General features: G+C 38.5%; 1 protein-coding gene across 3 annotated transcripts in view; it reads right to left on the bottom strand.

Annotated features, from left to right (window-relative positions):
* The window catches only part of LOC131435277 (E3 ubiquitin-protein ligase RNF19B-like), a 100,293-nt gene that overhangs the window by 34,760 nt on the left and 43,937 nt on the right, over nt 1–21,596 (bottom strand). For 2 of the 3 annotated variants that reach the window (XM_058602984.1, XM_058602977.1), the window contains exons 3-5: nt 18,871–19,540; nt 9,231–9,512; nt 9,062–9,159 (exon numbers count right to left, since the gene is read on the bottom strand). In XM_058602984.1, the coding sequence (XP_058458967.1) occupies nt 9,062–9,159; nt 9,231–9,512; nt 18,871–19,540 (1,050 nt within the window). The remainder of the gene's footprint in view (nt 1–9,061; nt 9,160–9,230; nt 9,513–18,870; nt 19,541–21,596) is intronic. The other variant, XM_058602993.1, reaches the window with a different exon arrangement.

The following is a 21,596-nucleotide window of genomic DNA, read 5'->3' on the forward strand; positions in this document are numbered from 1 at the left end:
AAATAAGGTCACTCATTTTGCTTGTGTGTAGCTGAACCGATTTCGTCCATCTAATATTCAAATGAAAGGTCTCCAGGTCCCATAAAAACTACTTGTTTTTCAATCAGATCCGATTTCCGGTTCAGGAGAAATGGTTTACAATCCATTAGGCGAATTTGACTGACTTCGACTACACCGATTTTCGAATTCTGTGTCCAAATGTATCGGGAATAGAGAAGCTAAAAGAAGGCCAAAACGAGTTCAAAATTGAATAAACTTATGGTCCCATACAAAAGTGGTGAACTTTATCCGATATCGAGTTCCAATTTTGAAATTACAGGGTGATGAGTTTTTAAAATTCAAATCGTCATCGAAAATGATGATACCAAAAAAATCTTCAAAGTTGGACTTTAAACTATTTCAATTCATTCGTCATACGAGTTATTTTGGGTTATGCTGGTCGCTGAATACCGTTTCTGAAACTACCATAAATAAAACTTCAAAGAGGAACTTACGTCTACATCTCATGGAATGCTTAATCTATTGTATGCGTTTAGATTGAAATGAATAATTTCAAGGTTTCATACAAATTCCATCTTCGATTCGTCTTGCAGTTCCAAAATTACTGAAATTTCAAACGGTCATATAAAACGACGGTTATTGAAATAATTTCATGAAAACTAAAAACATCAAACATTCACGCAAAAAACACATGCGGATTGATAAAAAAAAGCTATCATCACACTGCTAGGTGGATTAAGTACGTTTTTGAAAATGAATTTAAAGCTAAAACAATTTCAAGGCTTTGGTAAAACTTCTTGAAAACTTTGGCAAGCGTTTCTAATGAAAAATAGGCATTTAAACAAAATTACTGTAAATTCTAAACCTTTACTATGCTAACCCGTCAATATCCACAAATTCCTTTTCTAATTCTTGGAAAAAGCGTTCAACTTTTTTCAGTGTATAATATTTTGAAGTGCCCAGTTGATTTCTTGCAACTTCAGCTCAGACACCATTTTGTATACAATTCACGGCTTGCGAGCTACAACAAATGGAAAAATGTGCATGTAAAAATATATCCGCTTTTTTTCTTAAACCAGTTCTAAGTCAAATTGATCTTTTGAAAAACTAAAGGTTTACAGTGCTGAATACGAATTTAGAGCTTCATCCAAGTCGTACTATGTAAAGTCTCATATCTTGTTCAGAGTGGTTAGGCTGACGAAATGATTTCCCCGGATAGGAAGAGTGGCGGGTTAGAGTTCCGTCTCAGTGATAAATTTTTCACAAACTTTAATGTTTACTTCTTCATTAATTAGTTCTTTTCCGGTTTGTTTTCTGGTTGAGTACTGTTTTGGGTTTCTGTTTCCTGGGGCTCCGGGAAAAATTCACTGGAGCAAGTTTCAAATTCAAATAATACAAAATCACTTAAAACTGTATCCTAGTAATTACACTGGGCGAAATGAAAAGGGAACCTCCTAGGGAAAGACAGAAATGTTATCCCATTTTCATTTTTTTCTGAATGACGCCTCTTTTTATGTCGATACAATTACTCTTGTGGTTTTGTTCGTTTCATGTGCGGTCGCAGCCAAAGTTTGCTATCACAATCATAGAAAACCGGAACCATAAATCTTCCGACCCATTGAGACTTCCTAGGCCGCTACGGAACACTCGTTTCGGCTACAATCCACTTTCTGTTCTCTGATGTGTAATAATGAATTAAGGTTTCACCAACAGTTACCAATCGACGCATTAGCATGACCAAGCACGTTTCCGAAGTGTGCTCGCGTTCGTGCTTTTGGTCCGGAGTAAGCACATGAGGCACACAGGCGGAAGAATCATTTTGCCATCGACAGAATCTAGCTCTAGCAACTTTAGAAATACGAAAGAGAAGATTGAAAAATAATGTTCTTTAAGTGTTCCTTTAATATAAATTTGAATTTAATACGAGTTCTTTACTGACGATTTGCGATCTAGAACAGCTTTTTGCGTATTATACATTGATTTGATTATCTAGAATTTGCCACTATAGATGATAACAGAGCAATTGGAAGAATTTCATAACAAAGTATTAACAGTGACCCAGTTTAGAAGAATGTTGTGCTAATTTAATTTATATTTTGGAGTAGAGGTGGTCAATCCGCTAGCGAACGGTTCAAAAAAACTATTTCAAGTGAACTATTTCTTTGATAAAGAACGATAGTTCTTGAATCTGCTCAAAAGAAATAAAAGTGATTTAATTTTTATAAGAAAGGGTATTTATAACAAGATGTTTCGAAATAGTCGTAGTTTTTAGGAATGCTGTAGAAATTGTATACAAAAGTGCACAAAAAGTGAACTTCTGCTACTTTTAATACATGCGAAAAAGTCACTGCATTCACTCTTAAATAGTTAGTTATCAACGAAATATGATTATGGTCTCGTATGGTTTTTGCAGAAACATACAATATTGCTATAGAACGAATGGACGACTCAAACTAGTTCTTTCGGTAGAACTGTTGAGTTCTGAACGGTTCCTCGAAATGAGCTGTTTCGCTCATCTCTACTTTGGACTCTCCATTGCCGGATCCTTCTGTTGAGTGAAAATGAGAAAGTCAGCAATATTTCAGTAGCATAATTGCAATTCAGTAGGCAATAAGATTGTGTTTAGTTACAGTTTAAAATTCAATATTTGCGTGTTTCTCGCTATTTTTTTCGCATTCCGAAGCTCAGTTTATGATTGGCATATTTCAGATCAATAAACTATTTAATCTTCAATTTGGAACTACATTCCCATACTGTAGCTTCGATGTTCATTACCTCTCAAACTCTCTGTTGAAGTTTTGTTGTTGAAAGAATTCCGCTCGATAATTTCTCGATATTCAATTGGACATACTGTAAACAGTGCTAATATCTTTGACTTTGAACTGAACAAATGTGTTTAAAATGTGGAATCTTTACTATACAGTGGCTCAGGAACTTGAAATCAACACATAAATTTTCATTTCATTTGGCTTTGAGCCATTGCATTGAATAACTATGGCAGCTCTCATGGGAAGGAGTGGATCGAGAAACTAAAATGATTACGGAATACGGTTACCTTACCATCAGAAGAGGAAGACGTCAATTTACCACTCAACCATCTATAAACCATATTCTTACGTTTCGTCTTCGACTCATCAGTGCATTCGCAGTTTATGATGAACTGCTAACCGTTAGCCTATATTTTGAAAAGAACTAACTCGATCACGAATGTTATAAACTACTTATTTGGAGTGCAGTGGTTGAAGTTTCAACAGAAACCTTTCCGCGAGATGTCGATTCTGACAATGCCAGCTGGGTCAGAAAATATGATAGCTCCTAACTGGTCAACCAAAAGCATTCCTCATTTAGAAGCTGGGTAGGTTTAGATGTAAGATTCGCGCTTTCTGATTTTGGCAATTTCTATTTAGTTGTAAAAATTGTAACGACGCAATAGGAGCAGCTCGTAAAAATTTCGCTAGCGCATAGCGAAAATTCGAACTACTCGCTCACCAAAGGTGCGAAATTGTGACAAGTAATTAAATCAATTGTCACCAATGCGATAAAAGTACTTAAAAGTACTGGACCAATTCTCACAAACATAGATTCAAATGAAAAGCCTTGTGGTCCCATGCAAAGTATCTGAATCTGTTTCGAATCCGAATTTCGGTTCCGAAATTACAAGATGATCTGTGCAAAAAATGAAAACATGTGCACTAGCTTTTCTCAGAGATGACTGAACCGATTATCATAAACTTAGATTCAAATAAAAGGTATCATGATCATATACAAAACTCGTGAATTTATCTAAAAAAGGCTCTCAGATCGGGCCCCTATCTTACAAGAAATCAGTGTGATAAGACATCGTTCAAAAAATCTCGGGACTGACCCCGAGATTACGCTTATAATTTCAAAAAAAACTTTATTTTTCCAAAGTACCAACCTTCACAAGACATGTGTCAAATGTCAAATATCAACAAAGAAAAAAACAACCGACATATGAGTGATGTTACTTTCACGTTTGTGAAAAAAAATGGAAAAAATCCGTGTATTGATAAAACATCGTTTTTAGTGGGATAAATTGCTGTGTGTTATCCGGACTCTGCTCCACAAAAAAAAACAACGATTTACTGCTGATACTCTGATGCTAAACGTGACCATACTAACAGCGGTCGTTTGAGTTTGCTGAATAACCAGAAGTCACACGGAGCTAAATCAGACGAATACGGTAGTATTGGTTGAATTTTTGGCGAAAAATCTCGAAGAATCAATGAGTGACTTTTGGAACCAATCGTGCTTTCGCTTTTTTTTTACCCAAATGATGTTTCAAAATGGTTTCACTCCTTTTGATATTCCAACGAACCCAGTAAGGCCTCTGACTGTTAATCGTCGATTCTCGAGCACTAATTCATCACCGAAGGCCTTTTGCAACAATCTGAACGTTTCGGCACTGGAAATTTGATTCCGCACAAAAAAAATTAATGAATAATTCCACTCATTGTGAAAATTGCCGATTGCATTTTCAATACTTCAAACAGACAGACGTATAGCAAACACTAATAAATATTTTGACGCTTGGAATATTTTGACACTTGGCACAGATGTCACTGACAGTCATACCAACCCAGGAAAAAAAATTTCGACGAATAAGTTCAAAAGTCTTACTTCTTTTTGCCCACACTAGTATGTTTGAGCCCCGACCTGGAAGGATTCTTAGTATCAATAGGATTGTGCCATGCAATGATTATGTACGCTACGAAGTATGTTGAAACAGAAAGGCCATATTCCACAAAATATTCTATGTAATGCCAAGACTTTGTTTTGCTTACTGTACATCAACTGGAAGTGCTTTTACGATTTTTACGATTTTAAACAGTCAAACCAAAGCAACAACATATCAAAGATTCAGAGAGCTGTTTGGCAATAAACGGTATGTGACAGTAGACGAAACAACCATTCTACTACGGAGTCGAGTATCGTGCAGCCGGGGAAAGCCACCGAAGCGTTCGAAAACACAACAGGCAGCTGGAAGAACTAAATCGAAAAAAGTGGTCTCATATGAAGAAGAAAAAAAACGTGCTTAATCCACCTAGCAGTGAGATGATACCTTTTTTATCAATCCGCATGTGTTTTTTGCATGAATATTCTTTGGTGTTTTAGTTCTCATGACATTATCTTAATGACCGTCGTTTTAAGACGCAGTTTGAGATTTCAGTTATTCCGACATTACCGTGTCATGTCGGAACTGCATATCGGATCGAATTTAAACGTGTTACAATTGATTGAATATTCCATGAGATTTTGAAGTAAGTTCCACTTTAGAGTTTATCTACGGTACCTCTAGAGCCAGTATTCAGGAACCAGCATAACCTAAAAGGATTCGTATAGCCATAAACTAATATGACGAATGAATTGCAATAGTTGAAGCTTTTTTGGGATGGTTATCTTCTATATCGGTTTGAATTTTAAAAACTCATCACTCTGTAATTCCAGAATTGGATAAAATTCATTAATTTTGTATGGGATTACAAATCCTTTAGTTTGAATTTTTGTTTTTGAAACTCGATTTGCGCTTTTTTGAGAAAACGATCGAGCTTTGAGAAACGATTCGATACTGGAACCGGAATTCGAAAATCAGTGTAGCCGAAGTCAGTTAAATTCACCTGAGAAGCTGTATAGTTTACATTTGATTCCATATGTTTGAAGATCAGTTTAGACATCTTTGAGAATTCGTAGTCCGAATTAAATTTTTGAATACCTTCCGAATCGAAAACTGAATATCGCTAAAACTGAAATGAGTTTATTTGGTTATCGACTATTCAAACTTTCATGTGAATTATAGATTGGTTCAGTCAACAATGAGATACAATTTTGTTTCACATATCATCCTGTAGTTCCGGAACCAGAAGTCGGACCCAAACGTAATTCAGGAACCTTGTTTGGGAGCATACGACTTTTCATATGAATCTGTGTTTGTAGAAAACGGTTCAACTATCTCCGAGAAAATTGAGTGAAATTATTTGTCGCACACGTATTTGCTGATCTCGACGAACTGAGTTGAATGGTATATGGGAGTTATGTTCTTCCAGCATTTATTACTGTAAGTAGTTTAAATCAATATAATTATAGAATTACTTTCAACTCGAAAATGCAGCCATCATCTGGTTTACATATGTCATATTCGAACGATTATGTTGCCAAAAATGAACCATGCTCAAATCGGTCGGAGGTGAAAAGTCATGAAAAAAGATGCTGTGCACAGTCTTTTTGGTACTTGGAAACAATTGTATGTTACAGTATAAAAAATCGTGTTTCACGTTGCTCCCAAGTGTTGCTTTGTCATACAGCGCTCAAAACTCCTACTGCTGGAATAGGGGAAAAAACGCTTACACAAAAATATCGATAATTCCGTTAGAAATGGACAGATTTTGACGATCTATGGCTTGTTGGATAGCTATAACCGTGCGGAAACTAAGTCTTAAATAATATTCTGTTTTCAAGGTCAATTATGACAGATATTGTCAAAAAACTAAAAATTTTGACATAAAACTTTGTATAACTCAAAAAGTAAACATCCGATCTCAAAACCATTTTATAGCGTTCTGGGTGACGGGGAGATCTTTCATTTGCGACCTCTTAGTTGACAACACACATACAGACACACACACACGCGGACATTTGCTCAGTTCGTCGAGCTGAATCAATTGGTATATGACACTCGACCCTCTGGGCCTCGGAAAATTTTTCTAAAGTTTTTTTTATATATATAAAAACCTGTTTTAATCCACCTAGTGGTTTAATGATGCCTTTCAATCATACTATCATACCTGATAGATATGATAAAAAAAGAACCGGAATTTTCATTTTAAAATTTCCGCGTTTGTCCAATCGGTAAACTTTTATTCTCTCAACGCTGGCAACACTTTTATACACATTCTGTCAAATTTTGACGCATATCGTACGATTAGTTTTTGTTTGGCGTCTATACAAAGAAGTTGAAAATTTTTCGTGTGGCGATTTTTATAATGGATGGTTTCGGTTCACCTACGAAGCGCCATTCGTTCGATTGTTGTGCGGTTTCGACGTCATATTCATAGATCCACACCTCATCACCAGTTATGATGCATTCGATGAATGTAGGGTCACTATCTGCGTTGGAAATCATCTCTTTGGCTACATCAACACGACGCTGTTTTTTGAATGAAATTCAGCTTTTTTGGCACCAGCCGAGAAGCGACGCGTTTCAAACCCAAAACATCACAGTTAAAATGTGGAAATAAAAAAAGGTAAAAATGATCTTTCACCAAAACTATGCACCGTGCCGCAAATTCAATGAAAACAATGGCGCTGATCTTACAAGCCAGTTTACCATATGTTCGAGCCCCGACCTGGATAGATTCGTAGTGTCAGTAGGATCGTAGTACTAGCCATGCAATGATTCTGTACGCAAAGAATCGGCTGCGAAACCTGTTGAAACAAAGGCCAAATTCCACAAAAGGAATGTAATGTCAGTACTTTCAGGACTTTTTGGGCTTTGATGTGTTTGCTCACCCACTATATTCCCCCAGATCTAGCCCCAATCAACTAGTGGCTTTTGCTGATCTCGAAAAGATGCTCCAGGAAAAAAGATTTGGCTCGAATAACAAAAGTTATCTGCTGCAGCTGCAAGCTGCAACTGAAGTCTATTTTGAAGCCAAGGACAAACCATTCTACAAGCATGGCATCGAATAGTTAGAAAAGCTCGTTTTGCACTGTTGATGAATAAAATAGAACTTCTCACAGGAATCGTTGTTTTCCTAGTTACTAGTCCCAGACTTTTATGAACGATGTGGTTAAATTTCTTTCTTGAATGGAAATACTAGATGAAACGGAATGTACTGGTTTTACACCAGGGGTTCCCAAAGTGGTCGATATAGACCCCTTGGGGTCGATATCCTTTTCGCAGGGGTCAACGTAAACGAGAACTGACTATGGGGGGTCGACGAGGTCTAAAAATCAATCCCCTGTTGTTTGATGTAAGTTGTTATTTGAAATATTTACGTAAAAAAAGTTGTGTTTATTTGATCATCCGCAGAAATTCGTAAGTATTTTACATCAATATTGCAAAAAGCAAGAAAAAAACGCAATTCAGGAATTTGTTGATGGGGGTCTGAGGCCTAAGTTAATTTTAGTAGAGGGGTCCATGACCCAAAATAGTTTGGGAACCCCTGTTTTACACTCTCAAAGAAAATGAAATTACTCCCAATATATTCCTTTGACACACTAAAATCACTATCTTTCAACAGACAGCTCATTCCCAGAGTTGTCTAAAGTAACTGTCTCTTTAGAATTGAAAAATTATTCTGAGTCACAACAACTGAGGGAAAATCATTACGAAATCTATAGAAATAGTATTCTTTATTCTCAGGGAAGTGGTACACTGTTGTTTATTGTGCCTTCGGAGTAATGTTTTTCCATTACTGATTGTCTCAACTAGAGCATTCATAACATTGAGAACAATTCATAAAGTTTGATAAATATGCAACCGGAATTCATATCATGCCCTGCGACTGCGATTAAACGACCGGTAAATGTATAACGGTGCATGTACCATGTAAACTTGTTGTGATTCACGTTTGTTATCGATCGTCGTGAATGAGAATGTATAGATAATGTACGAACTCATTGTACGAACTTATCTACGAAGAATCAATCGGCATGCCTACCCCAACCTCGTCCATTAGACTAACCAGCCGTCATTATCGTTCCACGTGCCGAAAGCTTAACAAACGACTTATCAACCAAATTATCTGACATCGAATCTTCGTTCCCGCTTAGTAACCTTTCTGATAGAAATATATGCGCTAAACAGATTCATATTCATCCCTTGTGAACAAAAAAAAACAATCTGATTGTCATAAATGCAGTTTAGGTTGCCTTCCATCATATTGTAGCAATCAATCATGTGACCAAACTTTTTACACTTTTTACAGTAGGCACGCACTAATTAGTCATCTTCATTACTCATTTCCATTCCATTACCGTTCCGTCAGATCACAGCTCGCTGTTGTATGCGGGCAGAGCAATTTATCATGAGTTTACTTACCGATGCCGTTACACCACCGAGCACGGCAAAGTTTCGCTTGTGCTTTCCGGCCGCTTTGTACCGTGTGTGTATTTTGCGACCAACCCAAACTGGGATTCCTAAAACGTGAAATGGAAACATTATTAAATCTTGTAGACATCGAGAGAAAAAAAAACGATTTCAAACCAACCTATAATCATGGCAGGGACGGCAATCCCGGCCACCAGAGCGATCCCGAGTGGTGCACCCACCAGCGTTCCCAGTTGCCACAGTAGCTTCTTCTTCCGGGACCAGGGTTTCTTACCCCAGAAGGTACACCCGGACGGGCTCAGATAGTGCAGGTCACTGATCTCCTTCATGCAGAGCCAGCAAAATTCGGACCCGCAGATGGCACAGACCATGTGGTTACAGGACCCGTCGTCCATCTTGACTATCAGGACCTGACAGCGTGGGCATGGCTTGATGTCGTCCTCTGAAGCAACAAAGAAAAAGAAAAAAACGATATAACAAAAGAACTCGGTTACAATGGCGTATCGAGAAGGGGTAACACACAGCATCAGTGGATTGATCAATACATTGCGTTGACAGGTGAGATTTTTGATAGCAGATGAATTGAAAATAGAGTTGATGAGCGTTGTGTAGTGGAAAGGTCAATGAATCGGGGGAAATGAAACCATCAACTTTCGGCAGTACGCACCCCGTAAGCGAAGAGCGTTGGAATCGGAAATTGTATGTGAATATTTCGATATGAGTATGATTCATAGATCGGATCTACATGCATATGCGTAAATGTACGAAGCTTTACAGTAGGGTGGTTCCCTCCTCCGCCGAGATAATTCAATCCGCCGACCGCACCGCATCACCGGGACCGGTAGCGCCGTGAGGCGGGTCCTGCGATAATTGAGTCATTTGAAAGGCAATTGTTTTAATCGTTCCAAGTTAGCAGCGTATCAGGAACGGCATTCATTGGGTTTTTTTTCTTCTTCGAACGTACTTACATCAATTAGTACGTGCGTCACTCCGATAGGAGAGTCGACAAAAACATATCGAACCAGTCGCTAATGGAATGTGATTGAATATTTATAGTTGGTTCGGGTAGTCGAAAGTACTTTTTCGATACTTTAATGGCTTTTTTCATTGAAAAACACTGGTGACGTGGATTGCTCTGGTTCTGCTCGAAAGTGCAAAACCAGAGCAATCCACGTCACCAGTGTTTTTGAATGAAAAACGGCATAAGTTGTTCAGCACAGCTCTAGCAAGCTTCATCAGATGTTGAAGCAACACATTAGTAATTGGAAATGATGCAAATTACATGAGTAACATGCTATGTTTACTCACATCGGAAAGTCATGCCTTCTTTGTTTCGTCGTTATTTTTTTTTAGGTTGGTATGACTGTCAGTGACATCTGTGCCAAAGGTCAAAATAACAGATCGGCTGAAAAGTTCGTATCGTTTCTATGAGAGGGCGCCACTAGAATTAAATCCATACCATTTTCAGTTAGTACCAACCTTCAAAAGATACGTGTATAAATTTGACAGCTGTCTGATTATTAGTTTGTGAGATATTGCATTTTGAGTGAAGCTACTTTTGTTATTGTGAAAAAAAAATGGAAAAAAGGAATTTCGTGTGTTGATGAAACACTACTTTTTGATGAAAAAAAGTGCCGCCGATACCAAAAAATGGCTTGATGAGTGTTATCCAGACTCTGCGCCGGGCGAAGCAACAATTCGTAAGTGGTTTGCAAAATTTCGTACTGGTCATATGAGCACCGAAGACGATGAACGCAGTGGACGTCCAAAAGAGGCTGTTACCGATGAAAACGTGAAAAAAATCCACAAAATGATTTTCAATGACCGTAAAGTGAAGTTGATCGAGATAGCTGACACCCTAAAGATATCAAAGGAACGTGTTGGACTTATTATTAACGAATATTTGGATATGAGAAAGCTTTTTGCAAAATGGGTGCCGCGTGAGCTCACAATCGATCAAAAACAACAACGAATTGATGATTCTGAGCAGTGTTTGGAGCTGTTATATCGAAATAAAACCGATTTTTTTCGTCGATATATAACAATGGACGAAACATGGCTCCATCACTTCACTCCGGAGTCCAATCAACAGTCAGCTGAGTGGACTGCACGCGATGAACCGAACCCAAAGCGTGGAAAGACTCAACAATCGGCCGGTAAGGTTATGGCGTCTGTATTTTGGAATTCACATGGTATACTTTTCATCGACTACCTTGAAAAGGGAAAAACCATCAACAGTGACTATTATATAGCGTTATTAGAGCGTTTGAAGGACGAAATTTAAAAAAACGGCCTCATTTGAAGAAGAAAAAAGTTTTGTTTCATCAAGACAATGTACCGTGTCACAAGTCGATGAAAACCATGCTGAAATTGAACGAATTGGGCTTCGAATTGCTCCCTCATCCTCCGTATTCTCCAGATTTGTTCCCCAGTGACTTTTTCCTGTTCTCAGACCTCAAGAGAATGCTCACTGGTAAAAAATTTAGAAGCAATGAAGAGGTAATCGCTGAAGCTGAGGCCTATTTTGAGGCAAAGGACAAATCGTACTAAAAAAATGGTATCGAAAAGTTGGAAGATCGCTATAATCGCTGTATCGCCTCTGATGGCAATTATGTTGAATAATAAAAACGAATTTTGGTAAAAAAAAATGTGTGCAATTATTCAACATTGTTTTTGTGTGCGGAATCAAATTTTTGGTGCCGAAACGTTCAGAATGTTGCAGAAGGCCTTCGGTGATAATTGTATGTCGCGAGCAAGTGTTTTTGATTGGTACAAGTTGGTCAAAAAGGGTCGAGAACACGTTGACGACGAACCACGTCCAGGACGGCCATCAACATGACAGTGTTTTTCGACTATCGAGGTGTGGTGCATCACTCCGAATTTCTTTCGACCGGTCAAACTGTCAACAAGAAATAGAATTTTTTTTAGTTTTATGCGTCATTTGCGCGACGATATTTGTAAAAACAGGCCGGAATTATGGGCCGACAACTCTTGGTTTTTACACCACGATAATGGAAAGTCGCATACTGCATTGATTATTTATGATTTTTTCATCAAAATTAACCAATATCGTTCCGCAACCACCGTATTCACCTGATTTAGCTCCGTGTGACTTCTGGCTATTCAGTAAACTCAAACGACCGCTCCGGGGAAACCGTTTTGAGACAATTGAAGACATCAAACGTGAATCGCTAGGCGCATTGAAGGTTATTGACTTTAACAACTGTTTCGAGGATTGAAAAAAAAAACGTTGGCACAAGTGTATTGGCTGGAGGGGCATTACTTTGAAGGAGACGAATTTTGAAATTATGAACAGTCTTACTATTTATTGCCCACAGCAGTACTTTGCGCATTATTGCAATTTCAATTCCGGATTTCGGGCTATATTAGGGGAGACTGGGTCAAAATGGTAAATTGTCGAAATCAATATTCTATATTACCTCTCGGTGGTTGTTTGTACCAAAAAAAAAAAAAGGCTGACGGAAGTTGTGAAAATTAAGAGGTATATAACCCAAAGTATATTTTGACAGTGATGTCGCACATTTTTTCGCTGCCAATTGTTTCACCTGCACTCAGGCAAAAAATATATGGAATTTCATAATGATTTCGTACGGTTTTCAGCCACAAGAATATCGTATGCGAATCATAAGACCGCCTTATGAAGTCACGAAAATTGGAATTCCAATAAAACGCCTTATGAAATTCATACGAAATTTTTAGGAACATTGTGCGAAATGTCTATGACAAACATTAACTTATTATGAAAACTATAATAGTGATAGATGCATTATGCATTATATGTATAATGCAGAGGTATGTATTTCATATTAATTTTATGAAATGGTGATTTTGGTGATTTCCGATGCATCATAAAATTTGCCTTATGATTTTCACTACTCAATTTTCCTGGAATCAGGAATCAGAACAAATTGGCTCAAATGGCACGTTCCCCTTGATATTTGGAGATTTGTGCCTTGCCATCAATTTGTTTTTAGCATCATTTTCCCGATATATAAGAGGGAAGGATTGAAAGGAAGTGGTAAGGGTTGGACTAGGAGGATGGGAAAAATTGACGACACAAAAACACATAAAAGCAGAAGTAAATTCTGCACCCCTAAGGGATGCTGAACAATCTGCTGAGGATCACATTTAGTGGAAGCAGAAGTAAATTCTGAACCTCTACGAGGCCCCGAACAGTCTGCTATTAATAAAACCTCCAACCCTCGAGAGGATTTAGAGATCTTACAAAAGCGACACCATTCTGCACTCCCGGAAGAATGCAGAACGATTCGCAGTATGTACGAGCAGAAGTAAATTCGGTACCCCCTAAAGGATGCCAATCAATCTGCTAAACCCTATTTAAGGTGAATACAGAAGGGATTCATTCACTCCAGGAAGAACGATGAACCCTTCTGACTATAGCTCCTTACCACATTGGGTGAGAAACGAGAGAATATCCTTCAATTTTAGCTCCGCATACATAGACTCAACCATGTATGGAGAACCAAAAACCCGGATACGTAGTTGCGTCAATGCGGGACAGTTACATATCAGATGATATGAAGTACCGTAATCGCATTCACACAAATCACACGAATAATACTCAACACGTTGAATAGTATCCATGTGATAATTGAGTTTGCAATGTCCAGTCAGAGCTCTGACCAGAATACTGCAATGATGCTTGGAGAAATGCAGTAGACACTTTGACATTTTCAGATTTAAATCTGGTAGAAATGCTTTTGTCTGAGCGCAAGTTTGCAAGCTGCGCCAGTAGCTGGCATGTTTGGATGCAGCCCAAGAACGAATCTTGTGCTTCATCCAACTAGTTGAAAGTGGTAAAGCTGGTTCAGGACCAACGAAATCATTCGTTGCACCAGCTCTAGCCAACTCATCAGCCCATTCATTTCCAGTAATACCAGAATGGCCGGGTACCCATAAGAAGTAAACAGCATTTGAAATGCTGAGGTCTTCAATTTGAGTTCGACATGCGATCACTAGATTCGACCGTGAGTCATTCAAACTGAGGACTGCTTTTAAGGATGACTGACTGTCGGAACAAAAATAAATACGTTTACCACAGGTCCTCTGCTGAAGTGCCGATTGTACTCCACACAGAATCGCGTAGATTTCTGCTTGGAACACAGTACAGTATCTACCAAGTGAATGAGACTGCTCCAGTCTCATTTCACGACAGTAGACACCAGCACCAGCACGACCATTCAACAGAGAACCGTCCGTATAACAAACTATGTGTTCATCAAGTTGTCGCTCCAGACAACCAGACAACCATTCCTCACGAGGAGGATAGCTCACATTGAATGTTTTGAAAGGAAAACTGCATGTGAGTGTTAGGTCACTAGGAGCGAGTAAATACTCATCTCACGTAACCATTTGAGACCACAAGCGAGTGTGGCTGATAGCATAATCTAATGGGTTACTGTTCCAAAGCCCTGTAACCTTAAGACGGTATGCACAAGATAATGCTTCTTGTTTTAGGAACACATGTAGTGGTTTAATGCACAGTAGCGCCTCTAGAGCAGCAGTAGGAGTTGTCGTGAATGCTCCTGTCATCGCCATTAGGACGATCCTTTGGAGATGATTTAGCTTTGACTGAACTGTCGCGACTTCTCCTTTCTGCCACCATACCAGACATCCATATGCTAAAATTGGTCTAATAATAGTTGTGTAGATCCAATGAATATATCTGGGTTTGAGTCCCCATGATTTTCCAAAAGCTCGTCTGCATTGGCCGAAAGCCATGCAAGCTCTTTTAATCCTGAAGTCAATGTGAGCAGACCAATTCAGTTTTGAGTCAAGAATAACCCCGACGTATTTAACTTGATCGACCACAGTGACCTCTGAACCGAAGAACTGCAACGGACGAGCTCCTGTGATTATCCTACGATGAGTGAAAAGCACCATTGATGTTTTGCCCGGATTTACAGATAATCCAACCTGACAACACCATTGTTCAACAGATCGCAGGGCTTGTTGCATTAAATCAAAGAGAGTGTTAATGCTTATACCGGTCATCAATATATGATAGTCGTCGGCAAAACCATAAGTGAGTGTGGACCACATTTTGCAAACGGATCTCACTAACAGTAAGTTTGAGGGTGCTTAACACGAATATAATGAATGCGTCATCAATGCGTTTGTATGTATATTGTACGTATTTGCCAAAAAAAAAATGGTACACTAACATTTATTTTCACTTGCCAGGATTTTCACGTAAATCTCATGGAAGTTACTGGGGAGAAAATACGAATTGAGGTCTTTTTTTATTGCGCTCTTTTTTCATGCGGTTTTTTACGCGACTTTTTCTATGCGAATTTTCAGAGTTATGCGGTTTTTTTAATGCGAAGTTCCTGAGTTATGCGGTTTCCCTTCTGCGGTTTTTTATGCGAAGTTTCAGAGTTATGCGGTTTTTTTTATGCGAAGTTTCAGAGTTATGCGTTTTTTTATGCGAATTTTCAGAGTTTTGCGGTTTTTTTATGCGGTACGTTAATTTGCATAAAAAAAACTTCAGTGCATAAAGAAACGAGGAAATAAGCGGCTTTCGTTTCTGCAATGACCTCAGTATTCGACGAGAATTTCTTTGCCTGGAGGAACCTTTTCAGGGATTTGGAAATAGATAATAGTCGCTGGGGGACAGGTCTGGAGAATACGGGGGATCGTGGACCAATCCGTACCGCAAATCATTCAATTTCACTGTTGCTTTTATGCATAAACGCGCTGATGCGTCTTTTCTCCATAGCTTGGTGAAAACTAGAATTCGTCTGACACGATCAGTTGTTTTTCAAACACTAGAAATTTGGTATTGGGCATGCTCTCAACAAAATATACACGGTTCGAAACTATTCACTTCTTTCCTTTTGATGGCCCGGGACTTTTCATTCCATGCAGTTTCGTTCACAAAAAATGATCCGTAAGTATTAGGATGCCAATAAAAAGAATCGTTTCTAATTTCATAAAACGTTAGTTTTCAAAAGTTTAAGTATCAAAAAAAGTATCTATCTAAAATCAGAGCTAAATCGGGTATGGGTAAACCCAGCGGTCAAAGTTTGATAATTTTCTATCTTGAAAAAATACTAGAGAGGGGTACATGGAATTTCCAAAAATGATTTTTTTTTATGCCGAATTGCATGAAACATGGAGGTCTGGTGTTATTTCACCTGTTGTTCAAAAGTTTAAGCACCCCAAAAAAAGTATCTATCTCAAATCAGAGCTAAATTGATCTAAAATCAGAGCTTGAAAATATTCAATCTTGATAAAATACTAAAAAATGAAATTTTTTTATGCCGAATGTCTTAAAATTGCATGAAACATGGAGATCTGGTATTATTTCAATTTCAGAAATATTTAGCCTTGTTAATTTATGTCCAACTGAAAAACAACAATCCTAAGGTTGAAATAAAGGGTGATCTTTGTCGTGAATACGACTTACTTTACTATGAAGCGCCTTTTCAAAATTAGCCATATGGAAGAATGGGCAGAACTTAATCGTGAATATCTCGACTTGTATTACCGGCAGCAACATAGTTCTTTCACTATTTCATCAAAAATATGATCAGGAATTTAAGACAATATTTTGAATAGTGCAAGATAACCACAAACAACTAAAAAATTAAGTTTTCTCAAAATTTGAAAACAACGCGGAAAACTTTTTAATTTCGCTTGGGTTTTTCGCGCAAGGACGACGATTTTGAGATAGTCAGGCAGATATCTTCAACTGAACGTTATAAAAGGGGAAACGTGGTACTGCGAGCGGATGTCTTGCGGTTTGTACGCAAAGCTAGTTTCAACTCAAACAAGAGCGATGGCATCATGCAACAGAGCTTCTGGTCGTTTGCATTGAAGAGAAAGAAAACGAAAAGTAGACAACATTATATAAAATCGGTCGTTGTTCTAATGGCTCTAAATGTTATCTAAAGAACTATTAGGATTACTTCTTCGCAAATCGACGGTAAAAATCATAAGTTTAGTGAAAATCCAAAATGATTTGATTTGCGCCGTGCACTTTTCGCGCTAAATATCGTAGAGAATTGCACAATTTGGTCCTTCTGAAAGGTAGAAATGAATCCTGTACAGCATCTTGATAGAATCTTTCAATGAAATATGCAAATCCGAAATGCAAATAATCGACGTCAATGGTTTCACAATTCACACAATCGATCAGCTATCAATTGGAATTCGAAAGTATAAAGAAATCGTGTCAGTTTTATTCGTATTCACGACATCCAGTTATGTCTCTGACATTACACACCCGTACTTTTTTTCCGGTATCTTTTTGGCTGTTTTTGACATATCACGCGTGAATCGTGGCTTGTGTCATTATTAAACTTGTTCAGCTTGGTTTATAATTTTATAAATCGTCGTTTGGTCTATACTTTAATGATGAATGGGAATTCTGTCCAGTGATGAAGCTTATTTTTTTGCCAACAAGCAAAATGGCCGCATCTGGAGTGAAGACCAACCAGAAGCATTGCAAGAGCTACCAATGCATCCCAAAAAAGTAATTGTTTGGTGTGGATTATAGGTCGGTGGCATTATTCTGGCCAATATGTTGAAAGGAGTGTGCCAAAATTGGACCTTGCGCATAAGCCATCTAAAGCGGCTAACATTTGCATGGAATCATATTCAAACATTAAATTATATTGATCGTTTTATCGATTTCAAAAAAGATTTCATCAATTTTCTCATTATTTGTGCTTTTTTACCTCTTAAAAAATCACCCTTTAAACTAATACGGAGCAATTCCCTTCCCGTTATTTCAAAATTTTTCTAACAACATTGACGATCTTACAGATTCTGCACGTCAAAATAAAAGACAACGGACGAACTCCCCGGATGAACGAATCCTATGCCGTCTAACAATATTTACGATATGCTTCCTGAATCTGAATGTAGCACACAGAAATTCAAAAAAATGGACGCTTGTCGTTCTGAGAAAAAGTTTAAATCTATGCCTCCAGTGACGGTGATGATCTCCGACTTTCGAAGCATTCCGTACTGAGCTTTCTACTTTCCTTGTGGAAGTGAAAGTCTCATTTCAAATCGGACGAAGAGAAGAATGTGGAGTCATGGTTGATGGAAATCACGAACGTCTTCTTCGGTATTTCATATATTTTATTCATATGACATAAAATCCAATAGACCGTTCAAGGCTCTCTTGGAAGGCCTATCAAATGACCAAAGTACAGAAGAAATTGAAAATGAACTAAAAGAATTGTTTGGTTTTGCTCCATCCCAAGTAATACTTATGAAAAAAAAAGATCGAATGGCATTACTAAGCCACGCTCTGAGGTAAATTTGTCCCGTCATTTTCTTCATCTGGTGACAGTTACGCTAGCGTGACAGGTAGATAACTACCTACCATTAATCCTTCAATGTCATTAGCTTCTTTTAACGAAGTTTAACAATTTCCAACGATCCGAATTAATTCGACTTTATCACTTTTCGAAGCACTTCAGACATATCATCATCTTTAGTACAAATGAGTTACACAGATCCACAAATACAGAACCGGTAGATGTGGTGCCAAATAATATTACAAGCAAATTACCATGAAAATCGGTGCAATCTTCAAATGATATAAATAACAAGTTTATTTACAGAAATCAAAAGCCTCTTTTTGTTAGGATAAGTTTTGAGTACAGCTGACCTTACTGTATATGATTTGTTTTTCTTCTAACAAAGATGTGTATGCCTCAGTAATAATGCGGAAAAGTGATGCACCGGAGAAGAAAACATGCTCAAAGAACAACTGGACAACGGAAAACAAAGACAACTCTTACTGTGCTGTGAATATTGACTTATACTACCGGACGGTGCCCTGGTGGGGCTCTGCCTGGACGCACGGGCCGCATCGCACGTCTGATCCGGGTGCCACTCGGCCTTGCAGTGGTAGCAGAACTGAACGTCACAGCCGGGTCGTTCACAGCGTATCCGCGGACAGGATGCGCATCCGTTCGCAATGACCGCGTAGCTACAGTCCGGCCCCGGACACCAGCGGGAGTCCGGATCCGCCAGCAGTACACGACGCACCATAAAGTCTTCGTATTTGGTTATGGCAGAGGGGAACGCCTTCAGCAGCGCTTGGATATCAGTCGGGTGCATCGATTCCGGACACTGCGGGCAGCTGATGTCCGTTCGGCTTTCGGAGATTTCGATCATCAGGTAGTTCTCCAGACAGCCCCGGCAGGCGTAGTGCCGGCAGTTCAGCAGCGAGTAGAACTCCTCGCCGACCGGTACGGTGTCGTAGCAGAGGGGGCACTCCTCAGGAGACGAGGTGGATTTGGCAGCGGAACCGGAGGAGCCACCCCCGGAGGCGGATCCGGAGGTACTTTTGCTCTGCAGACTGTTCGATGACTTATAGCTATTTGGCGTAAGTTTGGAGGTGGAGATGCCTCGGTCCAGGTTGCCCGGTGAGTTGGCTGAATGTTGCGAAGTGGAATCGGAATTATGCTGTAAGGAGAGAGAGAGACAGAGAAAAAAAAAATAGTGCATTAATAATTGGTTCGTGTTTACAACCAGTAAAGGCCAAAGGTGTTCAATAAGGGTCAGTGGAGCGAAACGTAGATAATCAATTTAAAGTACCGTGGTGTGAAACATTTTGATTGACAGATAACAAAGTACGTATGCTGAAAAATCTGTACAGAATTGTAGACTTGACTTCTGAAATCAAGTTATGGTGATCATAAATCAACAATTTCACATATCTATTCAACAAATCTAAAATTGAACTCTGATCTGATGATGCAATATTGGACGAGGTTCTCTGAAAACGTTCGGAAACGGATTTACAATGATAGCAAACTCTGAGCAACAACAACAAAAAAAAGAGAAAATCGGAAACCACCTGCATATACGGTCTACTTGCCCTCTCCATATACTGGTTACATTACGATCCAACCATAAAACTAGCACGACACGATTAACTGCACATCTGCAAAGACAAATTAACGTTTTACCACGTGCCAATAGCTCATTCCGTACGGTGATTTCAGGCTTGGCAAATATAATGAACTGGATCATTAATTTGTCACAAACGATGAATGCCACGAGTGCTTTCTAGTCAGTCAATCCGTCCGTCAGTCAGTCAGTCGGTGCACAAACGAAACATAGAAAAGCTGAGGTTTGTGGGATGAAACAGCAAACAAACGAGATTGGATGTTTACATTGACTGGGACTGGTTTCAAAAGAAAACATTTCTTCGGGTTCCGTTTGTCTGTGGATCGAGATTATTAAGTTTGAAAATACACTCTGAACTGAGCTAATAATAACAATATGGGTTAATTGGTTCAGGTTTATCGCTTCCCAAGCATGGGTAGATCATGAAGCCACTCGAGCGAAGTCCTGCGTCGGAATGACAGTAAATCGAAACGATAATTTTAAATCATGATCAAATTATGATTCAATTAAATTCGATGCTTACCATTTGGCGCCGAAGGTCGATCCGGATATTTTACCCATTCAGTAATTATTATCCGTAATGTAACATCATCGAAATTAGTTTTCAATTTCAGTACAGACTCTACTCGGCTCGGTTTTCTCTAATGCAGGTTTAAAGGTCGACTTAGTACTCGTAATGGCACCACTACTAAGACTATACCGTCTCTTAACATTAGTTTCATAATCCACTTAAGTTCAATTGAGAAATTTGCAAGTAACTGTTCACCTTCGGCAACATTTCCCGATCGTTTATAGGCAGACACTAATTGAAATAAATTCTGTTATGTGCAGTGTTGGGAAAACTGTGATCAGAAAAAGTTCATTTCATTATCATTCGTGAACAAAACAGTTCAAGAGATTTTCTAGAAAGAAACTCAGAAAAAATTACTTCCGTTATTTTCATTCATGAAACAAGTATCCACCTAACCTTGAATTTCAAAGAACAAAATGTATTTTCTTTAGGGCAGATTTCACATACTTATCTAGGGTCTAGTCGAATGACTTTTAGGTTAAAACCTGTGTAATCGAAACAAACAAAAAAAAAATCATGTGAAATAACCGATAAGTTCTCCCGTCGCTCAATGTTGCGGAAAGAACTTCATATCTTTTCCATATTTTCAATTTTTTTAATGTGGTATTTTATGAATTCTCCGAACATATTTTATGAAACCTTAAAAATACTCATATGTAAAGCAGTTTCTTTGAAAACTGTACGATTTCTAAATATCATTTGAGATTCTTCGGGAGATCTTTTTGTACATTAAACTGTTTCAAAAATCCATTATTTTTCAAATGTCTGATAGCTGGAATTTCTAACACATGGACTGAAAAGTTCCGGGCCTAACAAAAAGAACACGATTTCTTTGGTTCATAATTAATTTTATTCATCAGCGTGATCTCCATCAAGAACAACGCAATCATTCCAGCACCGCTCTAACATTTCAATACCACTTTTGTGGAACGATTTATCTTTTGCCTCATAATAGGCCTCAGTTTCAGCGATAGCCTCTTAGCATTTTTTTCAGGTCTGCGAACAGCCAGTAGTCGCTGGGAACCCAATCTGGCGAAT

The sequence above is a fragment of the Malaya genurostris genome, chromosome 1 (genome assembly GCF_030247185.1).
Source record: "Malaya genurostris strain Urasoe2022 chromosome 1, Malgen_1.1, whole genome shotgun sequence".
Taxonomy (NCBI): Eukaryota; Metazoa; Arthropoda; class Insecta; order Diptera; family Culicidae; genus Malaya; species Malaya genurostris.